This window comes from Crinia signifera, chromosome 11 (assembly GCF_055691185.1).
Source record: "Crinia signifera chromosome 11, ASM5569118v1, whole genome shotgun sequence".
Lineage (NCBI taxonomy): Eukaryota > Metazoa > Chordata > Amphibia > Anura > Myobatrachidae > Crinia > Crinia signifera.
In genome coordinates, this window is record NC_139227.1 from 90,697,247 (window position 1) to 90,723,055 (window position 25,809).

At 44.3% G+C, this 25,809-nt stretch overlaps 3 protein-coding genes across 4 annotated transcripts in view; 1 reads left to right on the plus strand and 2 right to left on the minus strand.

Annotated features, from left to right (window-relative positions):
- The window catches only part of LOC146046424 (synaptotagmin-2-like), a 41,539-nt gene extending 38,671 nt beyond the window's left edge, over positions 1 to 2,868 (minus strand). Inside the window, exons 1-3 of the mRNA XM_083165713.1 lie at positions 2,420 to 2,868; positions 2,107 to 2,291; positions 55 to 117 (exon numbers count right to left, since the gene is read on the minus strand). Of these exons, the coding sequence (XP_083021839.1) occupies positions 55 to 117; positions 2,107 to 2,291; positions 2,420 to 2,534 (363 nt within the window). The 5' untranslated portion in view covers positions 2,535 to 2,868. The remainder of the gene's footprint in view (positions 1 to 54; positions 118 to 2,106; positions 2,292 to 2,419) is intronic.
- Positions 2,869 to 12,785: 9,917 nt separating this feature from the next.
- Positions 12,786 to 18,560, minus strand: TMEM258 (transmembrane protein 258). Its single transcript, XM_083165716.1, has 4 exons — positions 18,403 to 18,560; positions 15,348 to 15,457; positions 13,645 to 13,779; positions 12,786 to 12,953 (listed from the first exon to the last, which is right to left on the minus strand). Exons 1-3 carry the CDS (start codon positions 18,403 to 18,405, stop codon positions 13,653 to 13,655), a joined length of 240 nt encoding a protein of 79 aa, XP_083021842.1. The 5' UTR covers positions 18,406 to 18,560; the 3' UTR covers positions 12,786 to 12,953; positions 13,645 to 13,652.
- A 105-nt stretch (positions 18,561 to 18,665) lies between these two features.
- On the plus strand, positions 18,666 to 25,365 carry FEN1 (flap structure-specific endonuclease 1). Of its 2 annotated transcripts, none has more exons than XM_083165714.1 (2): positions 18,666 to 18,818; positions 24,038 to 25,365. In XM_083165714.1, exon 2 carries the CDS (start codon positions 24,090 to 24,092, stop codon positions 25,233 to 25,235), a length of 1,146 nt encoding a protein of 381 aa, XP_083021840.1. In that variant the 5' UTR covers positions 18,666 to 18,818; positions 24,038 to 24,089; the 3' UTR covers positions 25,236 to 25,365. The 2 variants fall into 2 exon arrangements, with proteins under 2 accessions (XP_083021840.1, XP_083021841.1); XM_083165715.1 differs by lacking the exon at positions 18,666 to 18,818 and adding an exon at positions 18,833 to 18,940.
- The last annotated feature ends 444 nt before the right edge of the window (positions 25,366 to 25,809 follow it).

The following is a 25,809-nucleotide window of genomic DNA, read 5'->3' on the forward strand; positions in this document are numbered from 1 at the left end:
TGCTTAGTGAAAGGTGAAGGTTTTGGGCCTGCTCTCTACTATATGGTGACTTACCTTCTCCTTCTGATAGCTATACTCCACTGAGTACTTTAGATGTTCACGGTACGCATTCTGTGCCTGTAAGTACATATGGAGCAATGTAAAATTACACCAAATCTTCGATGTGCTTCATAAGGGCTTCAAAGATATGACTGTTTCCGACTGATCGGAATGACCAATCATTTAAAAAAAACTTACCGTGTGTGCGCTTGATGACGATCTGATGTGGGTGCACGCGGGTCGTTCATCGAGCAGGCTGAAAGATGAACAACCCGTCGGGCCCATTCATTTTGAATAGGGTGGCCGGTGACTTTTTGAGAGAGATCTCAGCCAATCAGTGGCAGCTTCTACTGCCCGATGTTGGCCTCTCTCTCTCTCTGTGTGCCAGCGGCGGTGGTGTGCCTCTCTATCTGCCAGCAACCCCTGATCATGGCCACACTGAACAATTGAGTATACCCTCTGATCATTTACTAATTCATTTTGTTGTTTGGCCATGAGTAGGGGTATTCTGGATTGCAAAGGAAATTGTATAGATATCGGATTGGATCCAATATCTATCTGTGTGTGGTAACCTTATGGGGCAATTATTACATTGAAATACAGACAGACATTACAGTTGCTGATCTGGTATGTTATTTAAATGCCAGACTCCTATGAGTTTATTTACTAAGATGGGTGTTCCATTGATGGTGTTATTTTGCAACCAATCAGAATCTACTTATTTATTTAGCATTCCCCCCTCACTCCCCTGTGTCGGACGGCCCAGTCACAGGGATGCACAGTGAGGGGTAGGAAAGATGCGCGATGCACTCTCTTCCCCTCAGCTTCCAACAGTCCCGATTACTGCGGGAACGTCCCGGTTTTCGGTGATGTTCCCATGTCCCTCCCATGGCTGGGGGCATGGCTAGAGGCTCACAGAGCCTCTGGGTCATGCCCGCATAGCGGCAAAATGGGGTATAGCCCACGCCCCCCAAAATTTTAGGTGCACCTCCAGCGCGCTTCTCAGTGACCCTCCTCCATCTGCATAGAAGTTTGGAGGTATGGGACAGGCTGCAGGCGGCTGCAGAGTGGTCGAGCCACCCGGATCAGTAGCTCCTGAGCGACGGGTTGGCTACCACTGAGGTAGAGGGTAACTATGTATCTATGGCCAAATACTCTCAATACGCACACTCCTGCAAATGTGCTAGAGTAAGTAATGAGCACACTGCCAGGGTTCCAGAGACTTTAAGGGCTACCGAGATGAATAAAAACAAAGTATAAGTACAAATGAAACACAGTAATTGCTTTGCAAAGCCACAGTGCACGATTCTAGCCATGAAATTACAGAATTGAGATGGAACTGATAATGTACTGTAGCTTTTAAAATCAACTGCTGGATGTGAATGATCTGATACTGTCAAGGTGCATACACACACAAAAATCGCTGGCCAATAAATCCGTGCATACACACTGAGCAATTTTCACGGGGGTGAACCACTTCCTGAAAAGTGGTTCACTCATTGTATAATACTGGGCAACGGGCGTGGGTGGCCGGTGATGATGTGGGAGCATGCCTCAATGTTCACTGCCCTCCCATGCACATTCTGTGATTTTGAGCTCAAAATTGCCTAATGTGTATGGGCCTTAACAGTTCTTAGTCACTGGATTTCAGATCCTGAATCTTGACCCATGCAGAGTAATGTTTCCCCTGGCAGAACAAGATGCTGGTGTGGGAAGCACGGATGGTGCAGTGGTTAGCATTACTGCCTCACACCGTAACTGTGTAGAGTTTGTATATTCTCCCCGTACTTGCGTGGGTTTTCTCCAGACACTCTAGTTTCCTTACACAATCCAAAAACACACTGGTAGGTTAATTGGCTACTGACAAATATTAACCCTAGAATGAATGTGTGTACATGTGGTAGGGAATATAGATTGTAAGCTCCACTGGGGCAGGGACTGATGGGAGAGGTCTCTGTAAAGTGCTGCAGAATATGTGTGCGTTATATATCTAACTGATAGTAATAATTAGCACATATAGGTCCACATCCACTGGCATTCTATGGAGTGTGTAATTGTTTAGCTTACCGTATCGAGTTCGTCCTTTGGACATAATAGTTCCCAAAAAAAGTTTTTAGATTTGGTTTTGTTTTTCTCTTCAACTTTTTTTCTCTTCTTTCGACTGCGGTACCAGCAGCGGCAGCAGGAACAGCAGATGATGAGCAGGAGGAATAGAGCCACACATCCTAGGGTGTAGATAGCCCAGCGTGGTACTGGTGGAGGAGTTTGTGGTCATAGGTGAAGTGGGTGAACAATCAGAAAGGTAACATTGGTTAGTTGGCATACAGAAGAGGCCCAGTAACATTCTCTGTGTAACACAGTGTTCCCATCACATACTTACAGGGAATGCGCTTCAAAATAGTGTCTATCCGAGACCATATCCATGAGGTGACGGCATTAGTGGAGTGGACAGCGTTATGAGCAGTTCTATGGGTTGTGTGTTTACCTTTAGCCATGGCTGTGATTGGAGAGAGGAAGTGTTCCCCTACCAGAGCAAATACCTAACAAAGTATTAGATGTATTTTACACATAGGAAAACTACTAACATTAAGTATATGCTGTAAACATACAGTATTGGCAGACTGTACCTATTAATCCGAGAAGCTGGAAATCTCACAGGGCTTCTTGTTACAGTGGGTACTAGAATAACGTTGTGTTATAATATTTTGAAGAGTGTGAGACAAGTACAGTATGTTAGAACCAAAGGGGAAAGACCCTCTGTTTCTATGAGGCCGATTTAAGACCTGTTTGCAGGTGTCCCAATTCAGCCCCTCTCCAATGGTTTGTAGTGTTCACTGTAGAATTTTTGTAGGGCAGGGTGCTGCACCCCTCCCTCATCACCGAGCAAGCATCCCCCCCCCCTTCGGCCCCACCTCGCATCATTGAGCAGGCATTCTCCCCCCTCCCCCCCAAAATAACTCTTAAAACTTGCAGCTGGTTGGGGGTGGCAGAGCGGTCAGCTACCCTGAAGAGCTGACACGCCACTCTCAGTAGAGCGTGTCAGCATGGTGGGGTGGGTGAAGCTTGAACAGCTGTTCTCCTCAGAGGAGGTGAGTCTAGCGGCATCAGCTCTTCCAGCTGCGGCAAGATGATCACTTCTACTGAGAGTGATGAATGCCCACCTCTACTGTGGCGACAGGCCGCTCACCTCTACTGAGAGTGATGAATGCCCACCTCTACTGTGGCGACAGGCCGCTCACCTCTACTGAGAGTGATGCGTCAGCTCAGCTTTTACAGCCCCATCCCCCACCGGTTTCAGGCTGTCAGCATGGCGGAGGGCAGCACAATACAATATGCTTATGGGGCAGGGTGCATGACGTGAAGTAAAAACGAACAAACAGGTAGGGCGCTGCGCCCTACAAAAACCACTTGAGTGAACACTAGTTTGTGTACTGCGCATGCGCATTGTCTGCACTAAAATGGGCTCCTTCAGCAAATTTTTCCATTTTCAAGGCACTCGGAACCTGATTTACAGGTGGGCATGTTGGGGTGGATCCCCAGCGTTTCATGGGCGTGCCCGCAAGAAAAAAAACAGTGGGCGTGCCAAACGCAGGCATGTTTTTGCCTGCTAGGGGCATGTGCATGACATAGAGGCCCGAGCAAAAACGGCTGATTTGTTTGCAGCTGCCGAGTGAGTCCTGGGCTACGTGATAGCTGTGAGCACCAGGGAGAAGATGAAAAATCATTCAATGGTAAGTTGTGGGGAGGTGTGTGTGTGTGTGGGGGGGGGGGATGGGTTGTTCCAATGTATAAAAAACAAAAAGTGTAGAAAAGTCCCAAGGCGCTGTCTGTCCTTGCAGCCACCGACCCAAATGGAGGAACACTCGGAACTCCTCACTGGCAAGTACTGTAGAACGAAGAAGGGTCTCGACGGCGCTGAACAAGTATGTCCCTCAGAATGTGTGTTGCTCGTGATGTAGGGCAAAGAATAAAAATATATGAAAAAACGTGTTAGATTTTTCAAAAAGACGGGATGTGTAAATAAACCACTTGGTAGAGGATTTCGTACCCAGACTCACAAGGTAAGGGTGTGGTAGAAGTGTATAAAGGTATCTTTAAGGGGGTCCACCCGTGCAGATAGATAATAATAGGAGTACCAAAATAATGGAACAGTGTCCAAGATGGCGTACCGTACTCACTGTATATACAGGAGCTTGACGTGTATAAAGGTATCTTTTGGTCACACACAATACAAAAAATATTTTAGAGATTGCAGATGCCTACCGTACTCACTATGTGGGTAGGTGGGATACACATATAAAGGTTTCTTTTTAGATGCAGCCGGGTCACTCAGATCTTTATAAGCCCCATCCCAGGGGTATATGATATATAAAAGGAAAGGAGGGCTGGTCTCAATAAACGAATTTATTGTAGGTACATCTGATATGTGGCCAATAGCCACAAACAGAAAGTCCAAAGCAATAAAAACAAAGCAATAAAAAACAAAGCTGAAAGGTAAAAACTCACTTCTCTGCCAACATGTTTCGGCTGTCACAGCAGCCTTTTTCAAGGTAGAGAGTGAGTGAACAGGCAGTGATTTAAATAGGGGATGGAGAAAGCACTTCCGGGTTATTGTCATTTAGACATAAAGTCTTAAAAACGAGTGAACTAACATATATAAATATAGTCCTGTAATGCCGCTGTAATAGTGAACAGGCTGGGAAGAAGTTCCACAGCGGGGAAACGTATGGTTTATAGTCTATCTACTACCATACGTTTTATGTAACTTCTTCCCAGCCTGTTCACTATTACAGCGGCATTACAGGACTATATTTATATATGTTAGTTCACTCGTTTTTAAGACTTTATGTCTAAATCACTCACTCTCTACCTTGAAAAAGGCTGCTGTGACAGCCGAAACATGTTGGCAGAGAAGTGAGTTTTTACCTTTCAGCTTTGTTTTTTATTGCTTTGTTTTTATTGCTTTGGACTTTCTGTTTGTGGCTATTGGCCAATTGGCCACATATCAGATGTACCTACAATAAATTCGTTTATTGAGACCGGCCCTCCTTTCCTTTTATATATCATATACCCCTGGGATGGGGCTTATAAAGATCTGAGTGACCCGGCTGCATCTAAAAAGAAACCTTTATATGTGTATCCCACCTACCCACATAGTGAGTACGGTAGGCATCTGCAATCTCTAAAATATTTTTTGTATTGTGTGTGACCAAAAGATACCTTTATACACGTCAAGCTCATGTATATACAGTGAGTACGGTACGCCATCTTGGACACTGTTCCATTATTTTGGTACTCCTATTATTATCTATCTGCACGGGTGGACCCCCTTAAAGATACCTTTATACACTTCTACCACACCCTTACCTTGTGAGTCTGGGTACGAAATCCTCTACCAAGTGGTTTATTTACACATCCCGTCTTTTTGAAAAATCTAACACGTTTTTTCATATATTTTTATTCTTTGCCCTACATCACGAGCAACACACATTCTGAGGGACATACTTGTTCAGCGCCGTCGAGACCCTTCTTCGTTCTACAACACTGTTCCAATGTATAAGTTCATAACAATTAGGTCAACAGTTCAAAACCAAATAGTTGACAGGTGAAAAGTAGACATTGAGTTCCAACGCTGCTGTGAGCGATCCTCAAAATATCCATTAAAAATCCCAGCATCGCTCACACCAACTGTTCTTTTAGTATAAATGAATACAGTACTTATGTAGCAGCCGGGAGCCCACTAAGCAATTTGCCTAGTGGGCTATTCTGCGTAGGAAAATCGCATCGCATTGCATGGCCCATTTTAAGGGCCGTGCGAGGCGATTTTCCTATGTGATTTACTCACTGCTCTCTTGGCCCCAGGGGATCGCATCGCACCTCCCGCAAAATCGCATGCGATTTTATAGGGTGTGCGATGCTATTACATTAGCTATACAATACTATCATTGTATGACATACAATGAGGTTTAAGGCACCCCTACACTATCCACGCCACCCCGAAACGTGGCGAGCGCAGCGGAACGCGTCCTCCAACCTTTTCATACCCCCACTATCCACACCGGCGTGGAGTTGATAGTATATAGTGTGGCGAGCGCAGCAAGCCACCGACCCCGAATACATGTAAAGTAATCCATGTCCCCTCGCTGCGCTCGCCACACTATATAAAGTCGACTCCACGCCGACGTGGATAGTGGGGGTATGAAAAGGTCGGAGGAAGCGTTCCACCGCCGCTCGGGGTGGCATGTATAGTGGGGGGGGGGTTCCTAAAACCTCATTGTATATCATACAATGATTTTATTTAACAGGCAAATGAACTGGAAGAAAAGAATTTTAGAAAAAGGCAACACAATGGATCTGGTAGGAAAAATTTTTTTTAAATGAACCAATATGGACAATATATTACTGCTCACGTGTAACTTGCATCACAAAATACAGTAGTGAAATAACAAAAATGTATAAAATTCTCAGAAAATACAGTCCGATCCTATTTTAAAGATGAAAAACTTAAATTCCAAGGGCACACGGATCAAGAATTTAATATACCAAACTAATCAGCAATGCACGTGAACCGAAGAATAAAATAGAAGAATATCAATCTTGGTTTAATGAACTAAGAAAGGTTTTTATTACTGTACTGCAGAAATTCAAAGGAAATTAGAAAATAATGATTTTAAATCAAATCTAAATGGGAATGTGCAAAAAAAATGTAAGAAAACCATCTCTGTATGGACACCATAAGTGTACCGCGTTCCTGCATTCGGCACACTATTCTATTCTCCCTATACAGTATGGCTACTGGGCTGGTGAAATATCAACAAGTCAGTTTAATTTAAAAAAAATCATGTTGACCGTTTTCCATGTCTACCATTTAGATGTTGACCAGTTGTGGCAATGTCGACCGTTTTCAAGTTGTCCTATTGTGTGTTGACCAAAAATGGTCGACCTATCGTAACCTAGACACCGCATACCAAGCTAACTATAGAACGTCTTGTGCGGCAACTGCTTTGTTATAAATGACGATCCAATAGTTGGTGAGGGATTAACATGAAGAGGCTGGCATCCCATCCTCCTTGTACCATGCATACTCACTTGAGGTGGTCTTTCCTGATTCTGCCCCTTTTCTCAAACTGGGTTCCTGGGAGTGCTGGTGAATCTTGTGGTTGTTATCTGGGAAGGGGAGGCTGGAATATCCCACTTTCCCATCTGTTGTGCCGGCTCCCGAATCTGGTGCGGTTTCTGCAATGGTCCTCCGGGGTGCACGGGTTGTTTAGTCTCTCTCAGGAATAGACACCTGTGCCTGGGTTCTGTCTTATGTTTACATACAGTGCTGCTGTCACATCCTGAGAGTAGTGGTCGGTTATGTTGATGTGATGCTTGTTACTGGTTGAGTTTATTAACCCTTGTAGTGCCTGAAATGTTATAGAAAGCTCCATATATTTTCAGTTGCTCGGCCTGTCATATGTTGTAATAAAAAGGAATGCGCAGTATGTGGCAGTTTCTCTATAACCGTGCTCTGTACATAAAGGAATGAATAGTATGTTGCAGATTCTGTAGAATTGCTCTTTGTGGCAGCAAAAAATTACATAGTGACTAGCAAATAGTTAATATATATATTTTTTAATAATACATGTTCTTAATATCAGAGATTCGATAAAAAAAAGGTACAATAAATACTATATATACTGTAAACTTTTTTTTTTTATATTCTATTTTATTGTACTCAAATCTAACAATAGGTGACCTCCTTGTTAGATGCAAATCTCTTTCCGCCTAGCCATTTTTTTATGTTTGGAAACAGGAAAAAGTTGCAGGGGACAAATCTGGAGAATATGGCTGATGCGGCAGAAATTTATTGCCCAATTCCATCGATTTCATTGTGGCGACGTGGGACGAGTGTGATGGCGCATTGTCGAGGTGGAACAGACCTTTTTTCATCACTATGCGGGGCCGTTTTCTCTTCAATGCATCATCGAATGTGTACAATAATTCAGCATAATACAGTCCTGTGATTGTGCTTCCCTTTTCCCAAATAGTCAATGAAGATTATGCGAGAAAATTGTGACCATGACCTTTTTCCACCGATGGAACGGTCTCTGCCTTCTTTGATGCACATATGGCGGGCGAAGTCCACGGTTTTGACTGTTCCTTCATTGCTGGCATGTAGTGATCAATCCATGTTTCATCAACAGTCACATAGAGGAGCAGAAACTCCTTCAGATTGCACTTAAACAGGTCCAAACATTGCTTTGCAGTTGTCATTCGATTCTGCTTGTTGTCCACAGTGAGCAAATGTGGCACTCGTTTTGCCAATAGCTTTGTCATGCCCAAATGTTCATGTAGGATATTCTGCAGACGTTCAAATGAGATGCCTACGATCTCAACAATCTCTTTGATCTTCACTCGCTGATCTGCCAATATGCTATCATGGATTTTGTTGACCATTTCATCCGTAGTCACCTCAGTTGGACACTCTTTGATTTCCTCACACGTCTTCCCATCCGAAAACAAGAATCTAATCACTGATCGGTAATGCACTTTCTCCATAGTTAGAAAAAGTTCAAACTTGTTCACTTCCAACAGCTACCAAAACAAAAGTACATAATACATTTATCTGAAATTCTGGCAGACGTTATTTGACATATACAAAACTAAGGGGGTTATTCTAGTTCATTCTTTCTGACAAAATCCTTCTTAGATGGACAAAACCATGTGCACTGCGGGTGGGGCAGATGTAACTTGTGCAGAGAGAATTAGATTTGGGTGGGGGTTTTCTTCAAAGTGAGATCTATATTGCAGTGTAAAATAAAGCAGTCAGTATTTTCCCTGCACAGAAACAAAATAACTCACCCAAATCTAATTCTATCTGCACATGTTACATCTGCCCCCCTGCAGTGCACATGGTTTTGTCCATCTAAGAAGGATTTTGTCAGAAAGAATGAACTAGAATAAACCCCTAAATGATGATGTACAGGTTTGACGTCAGTGCTATCATCTGTCTTCAAATACAGGTACTTATCAATCACCCCTCAAATAAATGTGTGTGTAAGCGAGAATGTTATTACCAAACGGTAGATAAAAAAGGCGCCCACTGGGGTGGTGTGGCAAGCTTCTCACACAAGGGAGGGTCGATTCCCTGAAGAGGGTAAATCACAATAAATAAAAAAATAGTGGAGTGCTGGTAAAATTTAATTGGATCAATTGGGTATTACAATAAAAATATATTTATTTTTCAGAATATCTATCCTCTCAGGTGTTAAATTTACACGAAGTAGCAATAAGTAAAATACAACATAACGGTCAGTGCTTTCGGACACGTTTCGTTGTCATCTAACAACTTTTAATAAAAAAAAATGTTGTTATATGACAACGAAAGCACTGACTTTCTAGCTATTGGACACTAGAGGCTATTTGAACAGACTCCTAAATTGCTACCTATTGTTTGATTCAGCCACCATAATATTGCAATACAGGTATTTGGAATACCACCACCTGCAAAGTCTTGGATTGCTGGTTCACAAGATCGTGAGGTCATCTTCCTAACATTACATGTCTGTTATTGTACGGACTGACTCCACCCTGCAATGTGTGGTCGACATTGCAGATGCCAATGGACACAATACAAAACTGTCAATAAAACATTTCTTCTGCTTTACCACAGCTTCCTACTATTTAACAAGTGGGATATCACTAATATCTCTTGCGGCACTTATATTTCCATTGTTTACATGTAAGCTAATTCATATAGAATTATTACTAATTATATAAATTATGGTATGATAATGATAAACTCATTTTACAGTCTTTTTGTGAATATGTATTGGATGGTCTCCACGAATGTAAACATTTTTACTACATATTTTATCATCTTCATGATTACATGTACTGTAACAAACATTTCTTAAATAACAAAAAGAAATAGGTAAGTTCAAATGCACTGTCTTATTCTACTAAGTAAATGTCCTCAGAATCTTCATATGCTTCCCCAAGAATCGGTTCTCACAGGTACATCAGGGAACACAAAAAGGGAGTAGTGAGCTCAATTCTGTGGATTTTCCAAATTTGGTTCCCCAACCAAGACAACTGACCTTTCAAAAAGGCCCTATAGCAGGGGTGGGGAACCTTTTGTATGGGGGGGGGGGGGAAATCATTTGGGGGCCATATGTAAAAATTTCTCTTACAAATCCTGCTGCAGTCGTCCCACGCTCCAGCGGCTGCCACTGAACAGGACTGACAGTCTCCGGCTGCTGTTGGTTCAGAGGAATCTTGCAAGAGGTCGGTAGTTCTCACGAGATTCCTCTTAATCAACAATCAATTCCCCAGTACTTGACTCCGGGCAAAGCTGCCGGGCAGGTGGGCGGGCCACTCAGACCTGCTACGAGAGCCACATATGGCCCCCGGGCCTGAGGTTCCCCACCCCTGCCCTATAGGCACATAAAAGGTATCTTTATCACTTCCCAAGTTTCTTGTCAACCCCAAATGGTTAGGAGCTTCCCTGCATTAGGTACACTATTTTCATCAAAAGGTTTCTTTAAGGGTAACGGTGATCCACACCCAGGGATTTCTAGATGACTCCAATGAAGGTTTCCAAAATGAATTTATTTCATATGCAGGACACCATACAATAAAACATATTTAAAAAATACATAAAAAAGACTGAATCCTGTATCAGAGTCCAAAAGTCAACACCAAAGCTCACCCGGGATAAGAAATGGTGGGTGTCCTAAGAGGACAACACATATATGTATAATATGGTTTTAAAACGGTGTTTGTATAAAATGAGTTATTGTCTGGCTAATATCATGTTAGATAATTTTTATTATTGTATCAATGATAATGGGATTTTTAATCATTGTTGTTAATGTATTATCCAGTCCAGATTTTAGTATGTCTTCAGGTATAAATACCTGATCAGTTTGCTTAACCTCCACAGCTTAAAAAAGGGCTTATATAGCCCGACACGCATCTATGGTTTGGAGGTCTGTTGCCCTGTATTTGAGCCCCAGTCCTCTGTGGTCATTTTGTTTTTATCTCCTATATATTTGCCCAGATCTGTCACTCTGATTGTGTGTATAACGCTGGGCGGAGTCATAGGGTGACAGGTGGGGCTATTAGCCTATCAACACAGCACAGGCATCCCTCCATCTCTGTCACTGTCCCACCTATGGCTCTCCCCCCTGAGATGGCTAGCCAACAGCCAGGCTGCCCTGCGGGTGGGCGGGGCTACACGGAACCCGATGGGGCAGGGCTACACAGGATTCATCCAGTGGCGGAGCTACAGGTAGCTGCTGCTTCTTTCTCAGCATGAGGGAGAGATTAGAGGCTGCTGTATTGCAGGCCTGCCCTGCACTCTGCAGATAATGTAGGTAGACTGAGTGCATATATGTCGGGTGCTTGGTGTAATACTGGGGGGGGAAGGATTTGGGGGGGGGGGGGGGGTGTTGGCCCGCAGGGTACGAGGGCTAATCAATAGCAGGGAGGTGCAAAACTAGCCTGCGGGGGGGTCTGGATGGAGGGTTAGGTAGTGTGTCATGGTGATAGAGCAAAGGCCCCAGGGTGAGGGTGTGCATCAGTGTGATATAGCACAGGCTGTGGGGTGAGGTAGTTCCTCAGTGTGATAGAGTGCAGGCTTAGGTAGTGCGTCAGTGTGATATAGCGCAGGCCGTGGGGTTAGTTCCTCAGTGTGTTACAATGTAGGCCTTAGGGTGAGGGACTGCGTCAGTGTGATAGAGCGCAGGGTGAGAAAGTGCGTGAATGCGATAAACGGTCAGCTGGCACCTTCTTCCGCCCTCTTTCTGTCAGTCCTAGCGAAGTACTGTGTGAACGCTTTCTTAGCACAGACCCCTCGCCCAGCAGCAATCTGCTTTGTGCGGGTACAACGTGCGTGTGCATTGCGGTGCATACACATGCCCAGTTTGGACCTGACTGCAGTCATGCAATAAACACAGCCGTATGATCAAGTCCAAATGACACCCTGTCTTATGGTCATTGACATTTTAACACAGTACGGTTTTTAAACCATATTTCACTCAATAAAGGCGTTTACAGGTTAAGCGGCAAAGCCCCTTACGACGGTGTGAAAAGCGCTAGAGAGATATATATATATATATATATATATATATATATATATATATATATATATATATTTTATATACTGTAATCATAGAGTTGTATGTGATTAGTGGTCAGAATTATAAAACATTGTGGTCAGACATCGCCCCCTGCTGTACTTTTGAAATATGGAATAAATCCAGCAAGAAGGTTCAATTTTGCATATGACATGTTGGAGTCGTGTTAAACTACATGTAGGTGCGACACTTATGCTGGCCACACATCAGACCAACTTTCCTCCAACCATCCAACTAGTTGCTTGGATGGAATAAAATATGGTAGTGGATAGGAGCAAATGTAATATTTACTTCAGAAATTTGCTCCAAAAATCTGGAAAAGGACAAAAACTGTCTCTCAGACACCGTACTGTAGTTGAACCCGTTTGATTTAAAGAATTTGACTGAAGTTTTTCATCCATTTTCCTGCGTTTGTGAGCACAATTATGCTTGTCCTTTTATCCCATACATTACCATCCTAGCAACTAGTTGGTAGGTTGTAGGAAAGTTTGATGTGTGGCCAGCATTACTTAAGTGTACAATAAAAATATATGTGTTTTATTAGATAAATTTCTACCCTGACAGGAGTTTTTGGCTGTAGAAACAATGTACATGGTAGCAGACACACGACACATAGTAAAGTATAGTAATAAAGTGTTTTATTGTGACTGATGAGCAAATCACAGTGCGAAAATCTCCATCACAGAACTGACAGTGCAACAACTGAGTGGACACCATATTCCATGGCCTGTACTGGTCCCCAAACACATGGCAGTAAAAAAACAAACACACCTAACCCTCCGACAGGACCTGAAAAAAAGTAATTAACATTGGTAAATCATAAATTGCATTGGAATTGCAACCTCCCCCACCAAGGTTCAGACATGGACACATTAGACCAGGGGTCCTCAAACTATTTTGCTCTGGGACCCCATCAGACAATAAAAATAGTTACAGAACCCCAGCAATTTACTGTAGAATGTTTGCCACACATGTGTAGTCAGCAGACAGCACATGCATGGCAGCATTGTGGAGGCACAACATGACTGAAGGAGTCTAAAATAACAGACAACTCAACAGACTCCTTGAATCACCGACAGATTAGAAAAGTCATCAGACTGATGGTCAGCATCATGGAGTCGTGACCCCATGGTGAGAAGGTCGGGACCCACTTTGGGGTCAGAACCCACAGTTTGAGAACCACTGCATTAGACAAACCATCATATTAGAAATATTCTACAGAACATCAGACTAGTGTTCCCCTATTTTTCATGGATCCCCCATTTTATTTACCACTCTTTTTTTTTTTTAACCATTCGCATCTAGTACAAAACGCATATCGCATGCGTTCTAAACTAGATGCAACTCGATATAGTTCAAAATTCACAGAGCACATTGTTCCGTATATGTGCACCCTTAGCATAACTAATTAATACAATGCCTTGAGATATACATAATATAGTACTGGAAAACCATCACAATACAAGCATTATTTACTTACCATGGAGGTCACACATAGATCCCGACCCACAATAGGAGAAACAAGACGCCAAATCCCATGAAGAGCGATGCTACCAGTGAAATAAGCAGCTCCTTGTACACATCCCTTGTGTATTTTGTGGACGTCACCTCATAGCTATATCCGAACATTAAGGAAAAACCAAAGAGAGTGAAAAGGGCTGATTGGCTAATTAATGCTGGGCAGTTCTACCACGGCTGCTATAGCAAGGAATCCCCAACCATGCCGTATACTATTCCCAGCAGTTCTGCAGACAATGAGAAAACAAACACAAGCGTCACACCTAATTAGTTTGAGGCTTAAGCCAATCTACACTATTTGTGGCATTAAACTACATAGCGAAGTACAATGGCAGCAAGCGGCCTAAACACCTATTTAAACAGTTATGTGCTTGATAATTGGTAACAAACATTTGCGGTTTATGCAAATTTCCAAATAATAAAACCTGAAATTCTGCAGATAAACTGCATATGTTCTGGCCTACATTAGAAGACAATTTTTTAAGCCCCATTACACATCAACTGTCCTGGCCGCGGTCGATATGGTTAACCACATCGGCCGCTGGTGGACGATATTGTGCGTACACACTGAATGAAATTGGCGTCAACGGGACATGCATGTCGCTATGTTCCTGAGACCGCAATTATCGTTAAGGATATTGAGGGTGCACACTTGACAATACTGTGAACAATATCGTTCAGAAGGCTCTTTCTGAGCGATGTTGTTCACAATATCCTCTAGTGTGTATGGGGCTTAACCCCATGAGTTGTGGGTTTGCCTGGGGCAAGACAAACTACCAGGGCAGGTTTGTCCTGCCCCAAAAATATTCACTACTCAAGATCCAGCAGCCCCTGCTTTTGGTTTCAGACGTTTCCGTCTGCTCGGCACTCAGCTAAGTTCAGAGCCGCTCGGGGGTAGGGGGCTCAAGCGTGTTCTGGTGTTTAGGTGCCTGGGCCATTGGTGTGTTTAGGTGCCGAGCATCCCCGGACCTCCCTGTGCAGGGCCTGGTGTAGGCGGGGGCAGCCCCAGGAATCCGGCAGTCGAGTTGTGTGTTCCCTTAGAGGTGTTGCACAGTTGGAGGCATCACTGGTGCACACTGGCAAAATTTCCTGAGAGAGCCTGCTCCTGCAGTGCAGCTCAACCCGGAAAACTGCGGCCATACCAACAAAGTGGTTAAGTGAGGTGTAGCAAGAAAGAAAGAGATTGTGGGAATGCATAAAGATATTACGCCTGCTTGTGAATTATGGCTCACAGAAAGTGTTTAGGTAAGTGTTTTGTTTTTAATCCAATTTTTTACCATCTCTATATTTAAGTTTTCCATGCTTTACCATCCCTGTGGGGGTGACTGGGAAAGGTAGTATGCCAAGGGCTTTGGCAGCAGAGTGATGCACCTGAACCGGGGGAATGGCAAGCCACACAAGGGTACATGCTAATCTACTTGGGGGTGCACGTGCTCAGGATTCAACACTGACAAAACCAACCCTGAAAAATCCATGACCGACCTTTTTACGTGTCGACCTGGTGCATGTAGACCTTTTAGCGTCGAACCATTGACTGTCTACCTAGATAATGTCCGTGAGCTTACCCACACTAATTTCCCATGGACCAGCCACTTCCCTGTTATACAACAGAAATTAAGGATCACCAATATAGTCAGAAAATCAGATTTTTCAATGAAAGGATACACAAAAAACCAGGCTGTGAAAAACATGCCGATTGCCAGGAGCACGACTGTGAGGTGCGGGAACACTGCCGGATTCACCGGGCTTGTATATCGGCTCATTGCTTCCAGCTCCTGCAGATAAAGAAGGGTGTAGCCAGGAATGAGATTAGGAACAAGCAGCACTTGTAGAATACAGTACAATTTACAGATGTGTCCACATACATCTATCCTCTGTGCACTACATGTCATGTTACGCATAAGACATGAGTGCAATGTGACTCGGTAAAGCCAAGAGTCTTTGCGTGTGACTTTCATTAAAAAAAAGGTCTTATTTGCAAATGGGTGTGAATAGGGCGCACAAGCAGATTCTGCTGATAAAAACGATATGTGGCATACCTATATTCCTCTGTGGCTGTATCTGCATGGTATGAAAAAAACTAACGTAGCATTTAGTATACACATACAGCCGCAGTCGCACGCAGAAAATAGGCATGTTGCATATCATTTTAATCAGCAGAAGCAGATTGTTTTCTGGTGCGATGTAATCTACATGTGATGCGTTTTGAACAAAAAAGTTCAAAACACATGCAATAACCGTACCATGTGTGGCCACCTTGTGGCCTGAACAAATTGTGACAGCCCCATAATTGCATACACAAATGGCAGAACATCTGGACAATGCAAAGCAGAACATAACTATAGCAGTCCATAACTCGACAGACTTGGATAGGCTATACTGATCATAATAGCTGTGCCAATCACGGTGTTGCTACCAACTGACTAAAAATTATCATTAGCTTTCCTACTGGTTTACTCAAAGATTTCCTTAATGACTTTGTCAACTGCCTCTGATCCAGTTTCACATTAGACACTCCATCTGCATTTGAGTAGCTTTTAACAGAGTACATACAACTCTGCAATACCTTGGCCTTATTCGCTTACTACAGTTTAAGAGATGTCTTACTGAATCATTTAAAAAAGTTAGGGCGCTACTAGGGATCCTTATTATTACAGGCATGTGTGATATACATGTAGCAAAATCCCAATTCTACTCAGCTTTTAAGCAAACTATTGCCAACATGTATAAGTTGCAGCAGTGGAGGCTGTGTGTTTGCCCTCCTCGTCCAACCTGCAGACGCTGCGGCCCGCAGGTTGGACGTCTCCCGTTCTTGTAAACGGGAGCTGGGTCGGATGACCCAGCGTATTCATTTACACCGCCCTCTACCCAGGTCCTAGCCATGTTCTATCCAGATCAGGACCTAGGCAGAAGTCCCGTGTAAAGAGACACGGCATGACCCATTTACACCGCCGCTGACCCGGGTTTTGCAGCAGTGTAAAAGGGGTATTAAAGAGCAGCACACTCCACTTCGGAATCCGACCTGAAACACATGCGATTTTTACACTTTTCATACGATTTCTCGACCCAATCCGTAGGAATCGGAGAAGAACCCAAATTACACTAGCGTATCGGCAACTTTACACACTAACCACATATCCTTGTTTTCTTACTTTCTAAAAGCAATACTACATAGACCTGCATTAAAAGATAACCATAATTCCAACAAATGCTACTGTTAAGGTGCATACACACTAGGCAATTTTGCCCAGCATCTATGCTGACCAATAATGGGAAAAAAAAAGCCTGAAAATCGTTCAATACACACTGAGCGAATGTTGCCTGTTTTAGGGATTTTTCCCAGGGTTGAATAGCTTTCCATAACAGGATGCGATGGAAAGCTGTCCACCCCATCCCTCATCTGCTAGTAATCCCAGCAGATGAGCAGCGGGGCCAGCGGTGAAGCGGGAGTGCACATCATTGCTTACAGCTGCCTTGTACACACTGTGTGGCTTTTGAGGTGAAAGCAGCTCAAAAGACAAAACTGAGTTGCTTTCAGCTCAGTCATCCAGTGTGTATGGGCCTTAAGAGCACTTTAGAAATGTGGCTGATTGCAAACAACCCGATAGCGTGTTATGATTTATATTTGGACATTATCAGAGAACACTGTTGCGCTTGCACAAATAGTGTGTTAGCACTTACTGCTTTGGCTAGTTGGGACCAGGCAGAGCTCCTATACCCCAGGTGCAATTACAGGTCCAGCATATGGTCACCACCAGAAACACTCTGCTGCTGGGGACCAGTCAGGGCTTATATTCCCCAGATGCAATTGATGACTCAACGACAGTCGTTTCTCTGACAATGACTGGCAGGAGCCCGGCTTTTATGGGCTATTTTCCCTTGCGGGGGTCTACGATCCCCATAGGAGGGAGAATAGCAGGATGCTAGTACAGCGAGCCCACAAGGGGCTTGAATGCACTCACCCCTGTCAAGCTCCTGATAGTCGGGATTCCAATGTCGGAGAAACAACCATTGGAATCCCGACGGTCAGAGAGTTATACCATACCCAGGCAATTACAGGTCTCAGCATACAGTCATCAACAGGGACACTCAGCTGCTGTGAACCAGGCAGGGCTTGTTTACCCCAGATACAATAACAGGACTCAGCAGTCATCCCAAGGGACTCCCCCAACCCAAATCTGGCAAAATGGAACTTGGTTTTCCTTTAAACCTTTGCGTGCCAACGTTGCTGTGAGAGGTGCAAAATATCCCCTAAAAATGTCAGTGTCGCTCACAGCGACTGTTTTTATTTTTGTGGGCACAAAAGGAAACTAAGCTTCAATTAATTGACTTTCGATCATTTGCCAGCAATAACTACAGTGATTCGTATTCCTCAACTATGGCCCTGGGATTTTTAGCGGATATTTCGCACATCTCTCACAGCAACGTTGGCACTCAAAGGGTTAATGGGTCTCCTCAGTACTAACGTAGATAGGTCGACATGGAAAAATAGGGACAACGGTAATTGTAAAACGATGGGCAGCTGATACTGCAAGCTCTAGGCCTGGCTTCTGCAGGTATAGGGGGGACTACAAGTCCCAGCAGTCAGTCAAACAGAGGCAGGAAGGATTGTACCAGAAACTGTATTCCCAGGCACCGGAGCGCATGCGATGTTAAAGCAGCAATGGCCAGATACACACATGCACGGCTGATGACCACTACAACCTGATACCCTCCTCACCATGTCTACGGTTCTGACGGGTCCCGGTTACGCCACGTCTCCCACTGCAGGTAATACGGCTGAGAAGGAAAGATGGGAACGGAAGGAACGAACGAAAAGTCGTGCTCAAGAAGCCAATCCCCGAAGCCGAGACAGCGAGCGGCCAATCATAGCACGGCACCTGTCACTCCCGTTGCCAACCGCATCATGGCGCCCATTCCGGAATCCACATCAGCATGACATTTCAACCAATCACGCGTAACGTCGCCCGTTAGCCAATCACAGTGCGCAAACGTAAACCTCAACCAACCAGAAAACGCAACACCACAGGTTAGCCAATCAGAGCAGCAGTCGCGTCCAAATGAGCGACAAGACAGAGCGGCGGGAAAGTATGTGACGTCACGGTTGTACGAGCCCGCGAAATCTCTGGGACAGAGGTGAGTGTGAGACGCCGGTGGTCTGTGCGAGGATGAACCGTGCTCCCCTGTCTTGCCGGCACCGTACACACGTCGCTGCTGCGCCCTGTCACTAGTAACAGATGCTGCTGGTGGCCCTGACGGTTAGCGGCGTTAGTTAATCCCCCACTGTATACAGTATGTGCCTTATGGTATAAACACGTTAAACCTCTTTTCTGACATATTAAAGAATGTAAATCCATAGTTAAGGGTATTTGTTTTGCAGAGAGATAGTGTCCCCATAACCAGCATGCAGTGCTTGTGCATCACTAGTACACATAACTAAAGGCCCCATACACTAGTGCTATTTGGGGCCTTTTTGCACAATTTCAACTCATTGGTCTGATAAATTGTGTGAAAAGTGTCCTACCGTATTGGATCTGCAGATTTTTACGCTGCATTAAGGATATGTAATGTCTCGTAGTAGGAAAGTCCATTGATGGCAATAATGGTTGTATATTATGCAATGGATGACCATCAATGGTTTTACCTGTTGATGGTTATCGCGTTTCTTTGATTGGCCTGTGAGACAATCAGGGGTTGGGGGAGGAGCTATGCTCTGTATCCTGGTCCACAAAACTATTAATTTAACCCCTTCACGACATTTGACGTATATATACGTCATGGTCGGGAAGTACTTCCCGACCGTTGACGTATATATACGTCATGACTTCTAACTGTCACTGCGTCTAGAGACGCAGTGACAGTTAGGTGATGTCTGCTGTCCCTGACAGCAGACATCCCCCCTCGTCGCCCAGGGGGGGCAGGGGTGCCCCCCCCGGTCGGCGATCGCTGTGATTGGCTGTTCAAATCTGAACAGTCAATCACAGCGTTTCCTGTGTTACCGGCGGCTAAGCCGCTCGGTAACACAGAAAACGGTGGTGATCGGTGCAGCACCGATCACCACCGAGCGGCAGCACCCCCCTCCCACCCGCCGGGCACTCACCCGGCAGCAGCTCCAGCGGCTCCACCGCTACGTCCGGAGCGCACGCTGCGCTCCCCTCCTCCCCCCTCCCCCCCGCAGCAGCAGCAGCAGCATCATGCTGCTGCTGGAAAAGTTAAAAATAAATTAAAATTAAAAAATGTGCAAATGTGTGTATATATATATATATATACACACACATATATATATATATATATATATGTGTGTGTATATATATGTATATATATGTATATATATATATATATATACACACATATATATATATATATATATATATATATATGTGTGTGTGTGTGTGCGTATACCGCACCGATCACCAACGATCGCCAGCCCCCCCCCCCCTCCCACCCGGCAGCCCCCCTCCCTCCCACCCACCCGGCTGCCGCAGCGCCAGCACCCCTCCCACCCCCCCGCCAGCCGCAGCGCCAGCCCCCCTCCCAAAGCTGGTGACCAAAATGGGGTCACTTGTGGGGGGGTTCCACTGTATTGGTGCTTCGGGGGTCTTGCTAATGCGACATAGCACCCGCCATTCATTCCACCACCAAAAATCACTCCTTCCCTTCTGAGTCCTGCCATGCACCCAACTGGTATTTTTTGGTCACATGTGAGGCATTGCCGTACCCGGGAGAAATTGGGGCACAGATTTTGGGGTGCTTTGTCTCCTTCATTCCTTGTGAAAATTAAAAATTTTGAGCCAGAACTGCATTTTTGTGTAAAAAATTACATTTTTTTACACAAAAATGCAGATCTGGCTCAAAATTTTTCATTTTCACAAGGAATGAAGGAGACAAAGCACCCCAAAATCTGTGCCCCAATTTCTCCCGGGTACGGCAATGCCTCACATGTGACCAAAAAATACCAGTTGGGTGCATGGCAGGACTCAGAAGGGAAGGAGTGATTTTTAGATTTTACAGCACAGATTCTGGTTGAATGACCCCCGAAACACCCATACAGTGGAACCCCCCCACAAGTGACCCCATTTTGCAAACTACACCCCTCAGGGAATTCATCTAGGGGTATAGAGTACATTTCAAACCCCCCGGGGTTTCACCAATTTTGATACAACTGAGCTGTGAAAATGAAAAATTATTTTTTTTCATTTTCACTGCCCAGTTGTACCACAATTGGTGAAACCCCTGGGGGTTTGAAATGTACACTATACCCCTAGATGAATTCCCTGAAGGGTGTAGTTTGCAAAATGGGGTCACTTGTGGGGGGGTACCTAACTTTTAGCATCTTATGGTGCCTAGAAACCTACATGGTGCCTAAAAAATAATCTCATAAAAAGGAGGCTCCAAAATCAAGTAGGTGCTCCTTCTATTATGAAGCCTGTGGTTTGGTCACCGTGCACACTAGGGCCACATATAGGATATTTATGAAAACCAAAGAATTGGGGGAATCAATTTTTAGTCACATTTCTCTAGTAAAATCTACTGTGTTCCTTAGAAAAATGTATTAAAATTGCAAATCTGCAAAAAAAATGAAATTTGGAAATTTCACCTACACTTTCTTTTAATTCCTGTGAAACACCTAAAGGGTTAACAAACTTCCAAAATGCTGTTTTGAATACTGTGAGGGGTGCAGTTTTTGAAATGGCATCATTTATGGGGGTGTCTCACATACAAGTCACTCAAAGTCACATCATAACTGACCTGGTCCCTAAAAAAATCAGAGTTTGAAATTTTCTTGAAAATTTGAGAATTTGCTATTCATATTTGAAGCCTCCTAGTGTCCAAAAAAATGAAAATGAGGTTGAAATAATGATGGCAACATAAAGTAGACATATGGTCTATGTTAGTTATTCACTATTTTGAGTGGTAAGATTATTTGTCTCACAAGCAGAAAATTTAACATTTAGCAAATCGCAAAATTTTCCATTTTTTTACGACATTTTGGTATTTTTCACAAAAAAACACAGACTGTATCGACGAAAATTTACCACTAACTTGAAGTACAATGTGTCACGAGAAAACAATCTCAAAATCACTGGGATAAGTAAAAGCAAAAAAAAGTTATCCCCACTTAAGTGATACATGCCAGATTTGAAAAAAAGGGCTCTGTCAGGAAGGCAAAAACTGGCTCTGTCATGAAGGGGTTAAGGAGGCCAGTGGTAGCCAACTCCAGTCTTCGAGAGCTACCAACAGTTCACATTTTCCAGACAACCTAGCTGCTGCACAGGTGCACTCATTACTCACTAGCACATTTTAAAAGATCCACAGGTGGAGCTAAATACTTCACTTGTGATTCTGTGAGGAGATCTGGAAAACATTAACTGTTGGTAGCTCTCGAGGACTGGAGTTGGCTACCCCAGATGTAAGCTGTGCCAACGATGGAGGGAAACAACTGGTTATACCCCATCAGTGGCAAAACTATTTTACATAAATGTTTGAGCCATCAATGGCCACTTCGAACTTATCGCAGTTAATGGGATTGCATATGATGTATCGGATTTGGTATGAAATCCCGAATGGGTCATAATCCCGACAAGGACAAAATCCCGACATTTAAAATCCAGACATGGTAAAAATACCGACATATAGAATGTGCAGGTGAAACGGTCAACGTGACTTTGGGTCGACAGGTCGCGAGGTCGACATGGGTTTTTTCACTTTTTTTTTACCCGAATGTCGACAGTTGGAGGTGAACCGCAGCCCCTCGCTTCGCTCGCAATGCTTTGGGCACTATTTTATTCTCCCACCATGCCCTAGTGCAATGGTGTCAAACTCAAATTCCTCGGGGGCCGCATCAGCAGTTTGGTCACCCTCAAAGGGCCGGTTGTATCTGTAGGTCCCCCTGTATAATTATAATGCCATGACACCACAGGCTGCTCCCCCTGTATAATATAAAATGAATGCCATGACACCACAGGCTGCTCCCCCTGTATAATAATAATGCCATGACACCACAGACTGCTCCCCCTGTATAATATAATAAAAGTAATGCCATGACGCATAAATGATTATACAGGAGGAGCAGCCTGTGGTGTCATGGCATTATTATTATTATTATACACAGGGACACCTCAGGAAACAGCAGATATATAATTTTTTTTATTGTGAGTGTGATCCTCATCCTCACTTACTGTTTCTCCGTCCATCCTGAAGCTGCTGCGGCTTCCAGCTTTTCTTCACTGCTTGCTGCGGCCACACTGTCCCCAACTCCCGGTCCAGCTTCCCTGCCTGCTCCCACTTCTCTACAGACGCATGGGCGGGCGGCGTCATCGTCATGACGTCCCCACCCAGTGTCTGTCACTGCCGGGCATCAGAGGGAACAGGCGGCCGGGCCCTCCTCCACGTAGCCGTGGAGGCCGGCGGCCATGTTTCTATAGCCGCATACATATGTGCTTTAGACACACTGCCCCTGCATGCTATCTCCTCGCGCGGGCCACATGATGAGGTCTGGCGGGCCGGATTTGGCCCACGGGCCTTGTGTTTGACACCCGTGCCCTAGTGGATGTAGGGCATGAAATACCGCCTGTTGGCAGATGTCGGGTCAAAAAACAGTGAAAAAACCCATGTCGACCCAAAGTCAAGTTGACAGTTTCACCTGTACATTCTATATGTCTGAATTTTGTCCTTGTCTGGATTTTAAATGTCGGAATTTTGTCCTTGTCTGTATTTTAAATGTCGGGATTTAGTCCTTGTCGGGATTCTATCCTTGTCGGTATTATGACCCATTCGGGATTTTGACTGCATCCCATGAGATCTACCCGCCAGGTCAGTTGTCGGGGTATTGCGTTCGATAACTCGGTCTAGTGCAGTGATGGCTAACCTTGACACGCCAGCTGTTGTTGAACTACACATCGCAGCATGCCCTGCATCAGTTTTAGCATGGCCAAATAGTAAAACTGTAGCAGGGCATCCTAGGATGTGTAGTTCAATAACAGCTGGAGTGTCGAGGTTAGCCATCACTGGTCTAGTGTATGGCCACCTTAAGGGCATACCTATCAGGTGTCCGTAAGATTGGATCAGTGTTTTGAAATTAGGTCCTATTTATTATTAAATATATGAGAGAGATTCCCTGAAAACTGCTGTTTTCTCTGAGAGCTAGAGGTATTTCCAACACAATATACAGAATCACACACATTTTGTCTTGACAGATTTGTGTCACTAAAGCATGCATCTCCTCATACTTTTTTTTTTACGGTCTATTTTGTGACATCTCCTGAATCGTGCCATCACTAAATGTCTAAATATAATATATATGTACATTACATATATTTAGATACACAGTAACTAATTGTCACTCCTTTTCCCAGGTTGGTTGTATATAGATTTGCCTTAGCTTATATCGTCCTTTACCATCGTGCAATGGGAATTCAAGGTCTGGCCAAACTGATTGCCGACGTGGCTCCTGGAGCTATAAAAGACAATGACATAAAGAGTTATTTTGGGCGTAAAGTAGCCGTGGATGCTTCTATGTGCATTTACCAGTTCCTTATAGCTGTACGACAGGATGGCAACATGCTTACAAATGAAGAGGGTGAGACTACCAGCCACTTAATGGGAATGTTCTACCGTACAATTCGCATGGTGGAGCATGGCATCAAGCCAGTGTATGTGTTTGATGGGAAGCCTCCACACCTTAAGTCAGGCGAGCTGGCCAAGCGCAGTGAGAGGAGGGCAGAGGCTGAGAAACAGCTGGAGGCCGCACAGGAGGCTGGAGAAGTAGAGAACATTGAGAAATTCAACAAGAGGCTTGTTAAGGTCACAAAGCAGCACAATGATGACTGCAAGAAGCTGCTGACATTAATGGGCATCCCGTATGTGGATGCACCCTGTGAGGCAGAGGCCACGTGCGCTGCTTTGGTGAAAGCTGGAAAGGTCTATGCTGCAGCTACTGAAGATATGGATGCATTGACTTTCGGCACCCCTCTGTTACTGCGTCATCTCACTGCCAGCGAGGCTAAGAAGTTGCCAATCCAGGAGTTCCATCTCAGCCGTGCCCTGGAGGATATCGGTATCACACAGGAGCAGTTCATAGACCTGTGTATACTGTTGGGAAGTGACTACTGTGGGACCATTCGGGGTATTGGCCCAAAGAGGGCCATAGAACTGATCAGGCAGCATAAGACTATTGAAGAGATCATGGACAATATAGACCTGAAGAAATACCCAGTGCCAGAAAACTGGCTGCACAAGGAAGCCCGCCAACTCTTTATAGAGCCTGAGGTAGTTGATGTGGACAATGTGGATTTGAAGTGGGTGGACCCAGATGAGGAGAGCTTGGTGGCCTTCATGTGTGGAGAAAAACAGTTCAGTGAGGACCGTATACGCAATGGGGCCAAGAAGCTGACTAAGAACCGCCATGGTAGCACACAGGGAAGACTAGATGACTTCTTCAAGGTGACCGGATCCGTCAGCTCCAGCAAAAGGAAAGAGATCGATGTTAAAGGATCAGCCAAGAAGAAGGCAAAAACAGGCACCCCAGGAGGGAAGTTTAAAAGGGGCAAATAAATGTATGCATTTATTAGCGATAATAACAAGTGCTTATTTTGAAAATGTAAAGTGTTTAATTGTCTGTTTATTAAAATAAGTTCATATAAGTCTTATAGTTTGGCAAATAAACATGCAAGTGTGGAAACTACTTTAGTGATATTAACTTTTTTTTGTTGTTAATGGTTGACTGGATAAAGAATTATTTTTTTTTTTCTGGTTGGAACACTGGCGATCTGACTAGATCTTGACTACATGTTGATGAAACTGGAGCATTCTGGCGGATTGTATTGGAACATGGTTTTAAGTCAGATTAGTATGCAGACCTGATAGATATGCTTACAACTCTAATGGTGGGGGCACTGTTCCTGTGCTGAAAGGATCCTACCCACCATATGAGGGTTGCTTAGATGGTGGATATCACAAGTGATCTGATGCTACGTCTTTGGCTGTCTCTTGTAGCATTGGCATGTTTTGGCAGTAGTGACTGCGTCATCCTTCACAGCTGCTACTGATCACTATGTGCATTAAATCAGTATAACCACAAGGTGGCGTTGTTCACCAATTAATTTTATATGCCCAAGCAATTATAATG